The sequence below is a fragment of the Mytilus edulis genome, chromosome 1 (assembly GCF_963676685.1).
Source record: "Mytilus edulis chromosome 1, xbMytEdul2.2, whole genome shotgun sequence".
Classification (NCBI taxonomy): Eukaryota; Metazoa; Mollusca; class Bivalvia; order Mytilida; family Mytilidae; genus Mytilus; species Mytilus edulis.
Window position 1 is genome coordinate 78,838,245 of NC_092344.1, and position 13,667 is coordinate 78,851,911.

The window sequence follows — 13,667 nt, forward strand, 5'->3', positions numbered from 1 at the left end:
AACTTAGTCTGATTTTAACAAAAATTGAAATCTTGGGGTTCTTTGATATGCTGAATCCAAAAATGTACTTAGATTTTTTATTATGGGCCCAGTTTTCAAGTTGGTCCAAATCAGGATCTAAAATTATTATATTAAGTATTGTGCAATAGCAAGTCTTTTCAATTGCACAGTATTGCGCAATGGCAAGAAATATCTAATTGCACAATATTGTGAAATAGCAAATTTTTCTTTAATTAGAGTTATCTTTCTTTGTCCAGAATAGTAAGCAAGAAATATCTAATTGCAAAATATTGTGCAATAGCAAAATATTTTTTTAATTGGAGTTATCTTTCTTTGTCCAGAATCAACTTAAATCTTTGTTATATACAATATACAATGTATATTCACTTTTTACTACCAACTGATAAATTAAAATAATCTTTACCATTCAGTGATAACAAGCAGTTTTTTTACATCTTAATATTTTATGATGTATTTAAATGAGTAGTTATTGTTGCAAACTCCATTAGAAATTTTAATTGAGATTAGTTTTGGAATAAGGGAAAGGGGGATGTGATTAAAAAAATTGGGTTCAATTTTTCTCATTTGAAATTTCATAAATAAAAAAGAAAATTTCTTCAAACATTTTTTTGAGAGGATTAATATTCAACAGCATAGTGAATTGCTCTAAGAGAAAACAAAAATTTTCAGTTCATTAGAACACATTCATTCTGTGTCAGAAACCTATGCTGTGTCAACTATTTAATCACAATCCAAATTTAGAGCTGAATCCAGCTTGATTGTTGTGTCCATACTTGCCCCAACCGTTTAGGGTTCAACCTCTGCGGTCGTATAAAGCTACGCCCTGCGGAGCATCTGGTTTGGCTCTAAAATTGAAATATCTTTTTCAACTCATCGGTGACCTATCTTTTTTAATATAATTTCCATATAAGCTGTACTTAAACTAAATTATTGTAAAATTTTAGCGATTTCTGTAATAAATTTCTTTTTTTTTATTTCGATATTACCTTTATTTCTCCTATTACTTCAACAAAAAAGTGCAAGGAAAAATCCAGTTAAGTAATGAATTTTCTGAATCACACAATGTATTTGAATTTTATTTATCTAGGGCATGCTATGCCTTAAAACTTTTCCAGATGCATAGGTTTGTTTGTACACAGAGTGAATTTTGAGGTGAAAATACGGCCATTTAAATAGCTATATATAGGGTCCACATGAACCTTAATTGTGTCATTCTTACTATACAAATTCTTGTTAGTTTAAAAATAAACATGTGTGTAGGGATTGTTTAAAAATATATATGTATGTAGTGATTGTTTAAAAATATACATGTATGCATTGATTGTTTAGAAGTATATATGTATGTATTGATTATAAACCAAGTACCCGAGGTCAAACCATATCTAATGTAAACACTGGTAAGGTATATAAAGGGTTAAATTTTAGAACAAGATTAGTTGCAAAATATAATTTGGTTGAGCTTTTAGATAAAATAAAAACGAAAACGAAAATGGTTAAAGCTAAATCTTGGAAAATTGCAAAGCTATTTGATGGAGTGCCCAAAGATGAAGATTTACAGCTGGTGGAAGAAGACTTACCAGGGTTGAAAGACGGAGGTAAGTAAACATATATATATAATTTCATTCAGTTCTCACTAGACCGGCATATGTAAAACTAATGTCACTGTCTCATTATCAACGAATTCATTATGTTTCATTAGTCTCTAGTTTGATGGCTTCCTTTACTAAATGTAAGCAAACTATATGGGAGTTAAACAATGAACAAAACTGGATATTTTTTTTCGTTTTGTAGAGATTTAAAAATTTATATGGAACTTTTTGACGATAAATGTTTTTATTCCCCTCTTTCTTGATCACATTTGTTGTCATATTTCTGGACACCGTTTCTTAAATTAGGTTAGTTGCTTTGTTTACTTCTATAAATGGTTCGCTCCCCAAAATTAAAATCGTCACTTAGTATAAATGAAAATAAAGCCATTCTTTTATAATTTTATTGATAACCACAAAACGGTGTAATGGTAGATACTGATATTCTTAAACACAAATGTTTCACTGTCAACATATCACTTCATTTTTGTGACAAATATCTTGTATGTATTTCATTCTATTTAACTTTATTTCAATATAGATGCAATCTCAGATGCAAACTAGTATATATGTATTATTGTCTAGCCTAAGGGACTATCTGCTCTCTTGTCGGGTTGTTGCCTTTTTAACACATTCCTCGTTCCAAATATCAATTCTATTTTGTCTAAAGTTAAAGGATCTGCGTTGATAAAAAGGAGCTAGGAATACAACCATTTTTCGTAAACTTTGATAAAATTAAATATGTTCGCAATTCCAGTAAAAGAGGGCGGAACCCCTAACAAAAATCCATTACAGAATAATGCACAACCAAAATATATTCGCAATCTTGAAGGGAGATTATGAATCTTTATTGAAATCTGCAGGATGATTTGATTATATGGAAAACAATTCTAACCCTATCCAACGGAAACCACCATCCATTCGCCCGACTAACATCGCCAACCTAGCCAAAGAAAAATAATAAATAGTAATGCAAATTATATATTTCATGACATCTCACATTTTATTTCAGAGATGTTGATCGAGGCTGTATATCTGACTGTTGATCCATATATGAGGTACTTTTTTTTCTTTCTTTATCATGAAACAACTTTTAATTAATGGCATTTCCTATTTGTCTGGCTAGCCGGATTAATTGTACTGGGACTATTTGTACGGCTTGCTGGAAGAATAAGTGAAGTGCTGTATCTGTTAGTCCGGCTAGTCAGATGAATAGGAGTTGGAATTTTTGTCTGGCTATAGCCGGAAGAATAGTGCTATGACTATTTTCCCGGTTAACCGCTATTTGTTCGGCTACCCGGATGATAAGCACTGTGACTTTTTGCCAATGTAGCCAAAGTATTAGTGGTGGCACTATTTATTCAGTTGTGTATTGGTGCATCAATTTGTCTGCACGTCTGGATAAACCAATAATAATGGCTTATGTGATGATGTATGACCAAATTTTTTATACACATACAAATTACATTTTTGTTAAAAAAAAATTATACACATATACATATTACATTTTTGTTAACATTTTTTTTATCCTTTAAAATGGTTCATAATCCTCACTAGAGACCAAATCAGATAAATTTATTTTAAACAATGATTAGCTTTAGTTTTGAAATGAACCATTGTGTGATAACGGCGGAAAAGGAAGATGATTAACATAAATAATTATGAGCAAAACCAATAAGATATAAATAACTATTTACTTCATTTTGTGTAGGCTTCTTCCCTGTTCAACGGAAACGAACACAGGAAAACTTTATAATTTACATTGTTGAGTTTATCTTAAATTTACATTATATTCTATAAATACTTTTCAATACATTTCAAGAAGGCGACAGAATACATGCTGAAGCCAAAATTATTGTATATCTACAAAAACTGATTGCTGTTTCTTTTAATTTGCAATATACATAATTAAATAAATTAGATATTAGAATATCATGACTTTGCGATTTCCTTTGTCATTGAATCCCTTTTATAAAATTTGATCTTTATTTGAGTGCATACTATCGAATTCGCGTGTCAAGTTATGAAAACTGCAAAATTTATCACAATGAACATCGATACCTCCGTTTTCAGCAATGATCTCAACATCAATGATCGGATTACACAAGGCCCCGTGTTGCTGACATGGTGATAAAGTGACATGCACATTGCAATGGCCAGAGTTTTCCTCACAAAAAAAATACAAAAAATTCAGTGGAAAAAACAAGTTGTGTTTCTTTCTGTCTTGTCACGTCATATTAGGCCCCATTGGAATGCCAATCACATGTATTTGGGGTTGTAAAATCCTTTCTTTTATAAATGCAATTCATAATAGAGCTTGCAGATTTTTTCTTGGAGTTGGTAAATATACTCCAAATGCTGCAGTTGCAGGGGATATGGGTTGGATACCTTTCTTTCAAAAACAATGGCAATGCTTAATTCGACTATGGTGCCGTTTGAAAAATATGAGTTCTGATCGTTTAAGCAGAAAAAAAATTCATATGGGCAGACATTATGAGTAAAAAACATAAGTTTAAAAAAATTGGAATTTTTATGTAAGGAAAACATTTTCTGAGTATAATGCAGAGCATTTGTATATCATTACAGAATATGTTGATAATACTTCAGTTGTCAATACTGTTACGTCTAAAATGTTTAGTAAATATGTCGAACAGTGGCAAGGCAATTTGCAATCAGAGAAAGCTTTATCTGGTAAAGGTGGTAACAAACTTCGTGCATATAATCTATTTAGGAACAGTTTTGAAACGGAAACTTATTGTAAGATTCCAATGCCATTTTCGCAAAGGAGTTCTTTTGCCAAATTTCGATGTGGTGTAGCACCACTAAGAATAGAAACGGGGAGATTTAAAAAAATTATTTTAAAAGATCGAGTCTGTGATAATTGTATGAATATTTTAGAAGATGAAGCCCATGTTATTTTATCGTGTCCTTTATATGACGATTTTAGAAAAAAAAATATTTGATGAAGCAACACATTTTAATAGTGATTTAATGTCTTTTGATGATAAACAGAAATTAGTGTTTTTATTTACAGATAATAATATGATTCGTAGCTGTGCCAAAGCCTGTAATCTTATTTTAAATAGACTTACAAATATTTTATACTGTAAATAATGTTAATGTCAATATGTTTTATAATAGATGAATTCTTTATATAATTTTTAATGTTATAGTCTCTTGTAATTCTGTACAGAATGGCTCTCTTTTTATATTTATATATTTTTTTACATCTAATGTAATGTTGTATTATATACTATCTAAGAATTGAATGCTTCTTTCTGTAACTTTATTGGGGTGTAAAAGCGTTGACCGAAGTACATTTTGTATGAAGCACGGAAGCGCTTCATTCTAAACTGAATGTGCGCACGGTCAACGCTTTTACAACCCTATAAAAAGAAGCATTCAATACTTATAATTACATTTTTTAGCTAGGATCATGAAAACACGATTTACATCAAGTTTTCATTTAATTTACCTGTGCACATTATTTATATGGGACCTCGTGTCATCATGAATGATAAGTTTGATTGTGTAATGCAACTGCTTTAAGGAATAACACGTGGTGTGTAGTTAGCCAATCAGAATAACGTATTATAATGAAACATACATCTAATGTAATTATTGAGAGATGAGACTTAAATAAAATATTGTATTGAATTGTAACCCCAAATCTAACAGTAATCGAGATTTTTGTCAAAATAAACGCTGATTGTTATTTTTTATGTATACTGTCTTGAAAGTTTTACTATGTATATGTTACAGTAAATAGGTGAAATTAGGAATTACATGTAATTACTAAACATTTCAGTAAATACCTGTAATTACTAGCCAATTTAGTAATTACATGTATTTACTAGTTGTTTCAGTGATTACTGGTAATCACTGATTTTTAATGTCATTTTTACAGCTATTTACTAACTTGATGTTTTTGTTTTAAAATTCAAAACATAATTCAAGATACCAAATAAAAAAGTAAAGGGTAGGGCATTTTAAGTGAGCTTACTTAGGGATGTTGGAATATAAGACACATCAAAAGTGCATACTCTTTAGTGTTTTATGAATTGAAACTGGAAAATGGTTGTTTTATAGGTTTTGAAACTCCGTAAATATATGCATGCAAGACAATGATATCAATTCAAAATTGATTTTCATAATTTTGTTAAACTAAAATCTCCATCATGCACTGTGGTTTAAAACTTTAAAATCATTTTCTCCAAATATCCTGGATTTCTACCAAACTTGGACAGAAGCTTAATGCTTATGATCATAAGATAATATCCAAAAGTAAAGTTTGAAAAAAAATCCTTTTTTTCGTATATTACTTATAAAAGGACTAGTTTTTCCCCAGTTAACATTACATACACTCTGCAGTTAAAGTTTTTAAAACATCAGAATTTATAAACCATCCAGTATTTTTACCCAATTTTGACAGAAGCTTCTTACAGTACTAGTCAAAAGATAGTACATTGTATCTAGAGGAAAATTTTAATATTTTTTCCTCATTTTTGTTGAGCCTGCGATTAACAGCAAAAGAAGACTATTTGTTCTGCAAAACCCTTACAATTTTAATAGCTTAATACATCAATAACCCATCTCCAGCTAGGGGTTGAATTGAAGGTATTCAATGAGGTCCAAATATTCACTCGCAAGTGCACAACTCATCAACCTTGTTTCTCAGCTAATTTAACAAAATAGAACCAGATTCGCTGCTAACAGTGAATTATAATTTCACTATATCATTTTTATTAATGATTTAACAACAACAAAAAGATATTTTTTTTTTTTATATCTAGAAGCTAATGACATAACTTTATCTTATCTTTATAAGGTAATAAGTCTAAATATTCTTCAAATTCAAAGTTTTCTTTCAAAAGTTAAAACATAATGCTTTGGGAGAATTTTACATTTCTGATTTCCATGTCTGCTGAAATTGGTAAAAAATTATCTGCATAATGGTCAACTTTAACCATTTTGGATTAAAACTAAACTTTTACTCTGATTTAACCAAATATTTGAAAGTCCATATTTATTCAATAGATTTTTTTATACAAATCAACCATTCAAAATTTTAAGAGTACTAACTGCTCTTCTACATGTTCTAGTTAGTATTACCATAACTTTTGATCATCTAACCATAATACAACATTGTTTTAGCAGTCAGTAAATAGGTGTAAAAATTCATTTTAAAATTAGTAATTACTGGTAATAACTGGGCCGTTTAAGGAATTACTTGTATTAACTAAGTGCATCGGGAATTACCTGTAATTCCTAAATTTTAGTAATTACATGTAATTCCTAATTTCACCTATTTACTGTAACATATATATAATTCTATTGATAAGTAAAATATGATTTTTGATTTAAGAGTAATGTTAGAAACAAATGGAAAAGTAGGAGATACAATGATGGGTGAACAAATATCAAAGTAAGTAAACATAAAGTTAATCAAGCTAAAACCCAACAGTAATTTCCTGTCCATACGAATATTTTATACATAAAGCCGTCACAAAGATTTTATACATATAGCTGAAATTATTTCACATCTACTTACTTTCATAAACAAATTCATGTATATACATGTACAAGAAATGCTTGGAAAACGTTTCTTTATTTCGTGATTATTAAAACATCTTAAATTAAAAGAATGGAAGAGTCCTGAATCAAATTTAAAATCAAATTCCTAAATTGTCATTTGATGTTATTTTAGAGTGATTGAAAGCAAAAACAAAGACTACCCAGTTGGAACAATAGTAAGAACTCACTCGGGATGGAGAAGTCGTACCATTGTGTCAGCAGATGCTTGCCGTAGAATGCCTGAACTTGGTGATTTATCCTTATCCACAGCTCTTGGTGTAATGGGCATGCCCGGGTAAGATAATGGAAATAATTTTCTGTATATGTACGCAGTAGTATGCGACAACTACAAAACCAGACATTGCAAGTCCAAAATATCAGACATTGAAGCTTTTTAGCCAAACATAAAAGCAAACAAGAATGTGTCCATAGTAACCGTATGCCTCATCCGCACGGACCAGAAAAAATAATTTCCCAATTATGGGACAAAAAAAAACCCACTTTCAAACCAACCTAGGATTGATTATCTTAAAATTAAACAAAGTTAAAATGTTTTTGTCACTTTCATTTTCAAGTATTGACTGTAAGAATATGACAGTTTCTGGCCAAAACACTTGGTAATAAACTAGTTGAATGTCATCGAAAAAGGGTTATTTAGACATGCATTCAGGCAAATGAAAGTGATTCGGTTGATAAATAGACCATATTTAAATGAATGTAAATACCAACATGTTATCGTTCAACGGTATCGTACATGAACGAAAGAAAATTAGTTGGATATCATAGTTATATTTACTGAGCAACATTTTCTACTACTATAAACTGTACTATCTTGAGCTAACATTTGACTGACAAAATCGTTAAAAAGCAGAGAGTTTGTAATAAAAACTGTAACTATATATATATAACAAGACTGCAACTCTGAACATGGCAATTGAAAAAAATTAAACTGCAACTACTTTAAAACAATTAACCTACTCTTCGAGAAATTATATTGCATTGAAAAGACTCCTTGCTTTTCTATTTAACTTGTTCTTTTGTACTTCTGATCCTGTTCAATATAATAGAGTGGCAATTAGGACAAATAGCTGAAATTCTTGCAGTACTTAAAATTATTGATACGTAAACAGCCTATTGCAAAGCTGCTGATTTCTGTAATCATTTTCCTGTGCCATCGCGACCAAAGTTTTTTGAAAGCCAAATAAATAAAATTAAAAATTATACATTGAATAATTTGTAAACAAAATATTTTCACAGGATGACTGCGTTTTTCGGTTTCCTGGAGATATGCAGCCCTAAAGAAGGTGAGGTAGTTGTTGTCAGTGGTGCAGCTGGTGCTGTTGGTAGTTTGGTAGGACAAATCGCTAAAATTAAGGTAAACTCAATTTGCAGAGTTATAAGTCATTCAGACGCACATTTTGCCCAATAAATTACAGATAATTTACTAGACGAACGATACCAAACGGACTTTAAAACTCGCATGTCGAAAATAAACTGACAACACCATGACAAAAAAAAGATACCAAAAGGCAAATAACAGTTCAAAAATTACAAAATAGAAAACTACGGACTAAGTAAAACGAACCCCTCTATAAAACCGATGGTGATCTCGGGTACTCTGGAAGGGTAAACATGTCCTGGTCCAGATGTTGCACCTGTGGTGTATGCATGTGTTGCTCATGTAAAGCCCCGGTCACAACAGATCGAACGACTTTTTGTCGTGGAGGATCTATAGAATAATTGTCGTGGCACTGTCGTGCAAAATGTTAAAATAACATTTCGAGTGGTCACATCAGCTACGACATGCCCACGATGGTTCCACAATGGGTATAAGACAGAAAAAAATATGTAATTGTACTGTTATGTGCTTGTCACAAGTCGGTCGTGCGTCAGTCGTGCGACAATCGTACGACATTCTTGAGATTGTCGTATGACAGTCCTACGATGATTGTTTAATTAAAATGGTTTATGTTGGTACCCACGACAATGTGTATATCGCACAACAGTCGCATGACTGTGGTAAGACACTCTCACGACAGCCACAAGACAGTGATACAACAAAAAATCATAGAGCAAAAAAGGTGCATGTCCAATTTTCGTCATACGACACACGACAGCGCCACGATGCTCAAAACATCGCGCAACTGTCGTGCGATTGTCGTACGACGATCACATATGACCCGCGATTTGACCAAATTTCATGTCGTGGAGCTGCATAGATGTGTCGTGGGTTCGTTGTGACCAGGGCTATAAGTATCAAACGTTGCGATAAGTTTTATTCGGTAGGTTACATTCGGAGGGATGGAGGACGGTGTTTTACTTTTACGGTCAACTAGAACACACCCACGAAATCGCGCCGGGCATATGTATACAGCTTGTGAACTGTTGTAGGATGATTTTTTTTGTAAAAGATATTATGTATATATGGAGAATTACATAAAAGGTATCAAAAGCCCTCTCCCTTTTTCCAAAGTCCGATATTTGTTTTCTTTCTGTTAAATTCAATTATATTCGTGTTTCTGGCCTACGACCACAATTATTCTTCTCCTTTGCTAAAATGCTTCTTTTGGTAAAAGTCAAATCAAATTAAAAATTTGCACCGTTTCAAACATGAAATAAATGTAACTGCTTATATATAGATAAACTCATTATAGATACCAGGACCATTATTACTTTATAAGTCTAAAATATATGCTTCTATGACAAATCATCAGTGCTTTTCTTTGAGAGCCTTATTAACATGACAATGGTAGGATTTGAATCATGTATAAATGACTAATACCGACTAAGGCTAATTTGATGGGTTGTCGGAGGGGTCCTGATCTCAAAATCCCGGGCTTAAAATCATCGGTGCTTTTTTCTTTGAGAGCCTTATTAACATGCCAATGGTAGGATTTGAATCATGTATAAATGACTAATACCGACTAAGGCTAATTTGATGGGTTGTCGGAGGAGTCCTGATCTCAAAATTCTGGGCTTAAAACCATGAAATCCCGAGATGCAGAATTTAAAGAAATTCCTATCCCGAAATCGAAAAATATATTCCCGGATCCCGTAAGGATCAATCCCCAAATCCCGAGCTTAAAAACACCCGATCCCGACGCCCTTCTAATCTCTACCTTACTTTCATTTTTGCCAAATCACTATTTTCCCTTTTAACAATAAATTTTTATGCCCCAATTATGGGCATTATGTTTTCTAGTCTGTGCATCCGTGCGTTCGTTTGTTCGGTCGTCCGTCCGTTCGTCTCGTCCGTCTGTCCCACTTCAGGTAAAAGTTTTTGGTCAAGGTAGTTTTAGATGAAGTTGAGCATGTTTTACTTATTCTAATATATATGCAAGTGGTATGACCCCTTAAATAGTAAACATTTCAAAGAAAACAGTAAACAGAATCAGGGACTTTCTATACTAACATAGAAAAATTCCCTTACAGAATACAGAGAGTCTCTATATATTAAAGTAGTATAATCGTAGTTTACATGTAGATAAACGCGAAAAATATTTGTCCTCTCTAAGGAGGTATAATAGTTGTGATTCTTGCGATCTAAACACCATGATATGGAGAACGGTCTACGATTGGTTGTACTTGTGTCACATGTTTTACTTATTTTAATATATATGCAACTGGTATGACCCCTTAAATAGTAAACATTTAAAACAAGAACTATCTTTAAAAAAGATATCCGACGTATTTAAATTTGAGTATATGTTTAAAACTATCATTTCGATAACCTTCAGAAGCACAAACATACCATTTAAATAACGTTTTCTCTGTTTGTGTTCAATATTCTCGGTCCTCGTATCTTTCTGTTTACATTCACCAAAACCCTGCAGAAATCTCACATGCGTAGGTGCGTTCTAAAAGTCATGTACGTTCGTACAACAAAGTTTACATTAAAAATTATATAATTGTCCCGAATAAACAGCTGTCACGGATGCAAAGAGCTATTGGAGAAACAATTATGTTAATAAAAATATAAATCTTTGTAAGATCTAGTTGAAATATTTATAGTTTTTCACTTGCTTTCCATCACGATATAATTAACGAGACGTTTTTTCAAGCACAACCAAATCACCCACCATGACAGCATTTTGTCCAATCACAGAAAGGATTTTCGAGCATGCGTATTCTGTTGCCATAGTTAAGCGTCCTAAGTTCAAAGGGCACAAACCGAAACTATACCGACTACGTCGGAAAAAAACTGAACAGTAGACAGAATACAGAGATTCTCTATATATTAAAGTAGTATAATCGTAGTTTACATGTGTAGATAAACGCGAAAAATAATTTTCCTCTCTAAGGAGGTATAATAGTTGTGGTTCTTGCGATCGTAACACCATAATATGGAGAACGCTCTGATTGGCTTATCTATTTTTCATTTTTGTTATCTATAATACGATTGGTTGTATTTGTGCATGTTTCAAACCGGAAGTCTTATCTATGACTAAAAGACAGTCTGATGACGGAATCATGTCCGGACTCCTTTTTTGTCGTTTTTCTCACAAAATAACTTAATCTGAATAATCATAAGAATGAATGAAAAATGCGACTGTGCATGTTACCTATAGGACACAGAGGCATAATGATTGATTTATTGTGGAAGGAAGAGAAGCGACACACAAAATGAGGTCTTCTCGTTTAATTGTATAGATACTGTACTGCAAATTACGTTGAGCATTGTGCTAAATGTGTCTCTACACTACAAGATCATTTTTTTTTCGGCACTGTCCAGCACAATGCTATTTGAATTCTACAGCGATTGAAATAAGAGTGTAATAAATATGTATATAAAAAAATTATGTTTACGAAAAAGGAATTGAAAAAAAAACATTGGACATTCCAACATACCATCAACAGCGAACTCCCCCGACATAACAGACGTTCAAACAAAGATGAACAATAACTACTACCCGTAACACATGCTCTTGATAAACTAACTTGATACAGACATACAATGCGAGGCGGTTCAACCTTCCTCTTCGCCTGTAAACAAGTAAACCTCTAACACATGTGAAGTGTACCAAAAGTATGTACATACGGCGAGTGGATTTTCGTTCTGCCTCCAATCGTAACAGGCCTGGATGTCATATTGTCCTATATGATTAAGAACCAATGACTTCTTTTATTTAAAAAAGGTAGCACTACCTTGCACAATATCTGTTGTAGATATTTTTTTTATTTTTTGTCATTTGACGTGACGACAAAATTGTTGATTTTTTCTTGATTTCTTTTACAGGGTTGTAAAGTTATAGGATTTGCAGGAGACGAAGAGAAATGCAAATGGATTAAAAGTTTAGGATTTGATTGTGTTTACAACTATAAGAAGGTTAAAATTGACGATGCACTGAAGGAAGCCGCACCAGAAGGTGTAGACTGTTACTTTGATAATGTAAGATAATTTTAGGGGGAACAAGAAAATAGAAAAAAGAAAGAAAAATAAGAAAGACACGAAACGTAAATAAATACTTTTTTTTCAAACCTAAGAAATATATTTATATAGAAGAAAGAAGATAACAATATTCACAAAAGATTTTAGTGAATTACACCGTAAATAAATTATTCGTGTTCAAGGACATGGAAAATGTTTCTCATTTATGTGTTGACTGTGTGAGCTCATAAGCATGTACTATGAGTTGCAAGCAAGATGTGGCGATCGTGAAAAGTATACACATTGTTTCAATCTTTATTTTTATATCTTATCTAGGTCGGAGGAGAATTTACACTTAGTGTTCTCAAAAATATGAAACTTTTTGGTCGGATGTCAATTTGTGGACAAATATCGCAGTACAATGCTACTGAAAAATTAAAAGGTAACATTACCACAAGTAAACCAATCTACAAATACTCTTTAATATAATAAATATCTAATATGTAAGGCTTCGCAAACATAATTTTCAGGGAGATAATATCACTGACCCCTACTGGTAACATGCCTATATTTAGCAGTTTTATAAAGCATTCCAAAAGAAAAAGATAACGATCTGAGATAAGGATTGATCATTCCTGTTAACGGTTATCACAAATCACACATCGTGTCTATAAACTAGCTTATCCAAAATGCCATTTATTAATTTATTATTATCTAATAGTGTTTTCTATTTACATTAGTATGTTGGAAATGTTTTAACGGGTTATACATACACTAGTACACATATTCCCACAGTATTATTATATGCACAAAGAAATACCCCAGACGGAGTATTTTGAAATGCATCAGAACAAACTGCTTAAATCTTTAATCCTATATATCTCAATATGAAAATAAGAATATGATATATATAAACAAGAATGTGTCCCCAGTACACGGATGCCCCACTCGCACTATCATTTTCTATGTTCAGAGGACCGTGAAATTGGGATCAGAACTCTAATTTGACATTAAAATTAGAAAGATCATATAATAAGGAACATATATACAAGTTCATCAAAAACTACCTCGACCAAAAACTTTAACCTGAAGCGGGACGAACGAACGAACGAACGAAC

The 13,667-nt window shown here is 32.1% G+C and overlaps 1 protein-coding gene across 3 annotated transcripts in view; it reads left to right on the forward strand.

Moving 5' to 3' along the window:
• Positions 1–1,234: 1,234 nt before the first annotated feature.
• LOC139490835 (prostaglandin reductase 1-like) overlaps positions 1,235–13,667 on the forward strand; it is a 38,804-nt gene continuing 26,371 nt past the window's right edge. The window contains exons 1-7 of one of the 3 annotated variants that reach the window (XM_071277890.1): positions 1,235–1,616; positions 2,620–2,665; positions 6,973–7,032; positions 7,315–7,476; positions 8,439–8,556; positions 12,418–12,570; positions 12,886–12,991. In XM_071277890.1, coding sequence (XP_071133991.1) covers positions 1,511–1,616; positions 2,620–2,665; positions 6,973–7,032; positions 7,315–7,476; positions 8,439–8,556; positions 12,418–12,570; positions 12,886–12,991 — 751 coding nt within the window. In that variant the 5' untranslated portion in view covers positions 1,235–1,510. The remainder of the gene's footprint in view (positions 1,617–2,619; positions 2,666–6,972; positions 7,033–7,314; positions 7,477–8,438; positions 8,557–12,417; positions 12,571–12,885; positions 12,992–13,667) is intronic. The other 2 variants (XM_071277900.1, XM_071277909.1) reach the window with 2 other exon arrangements.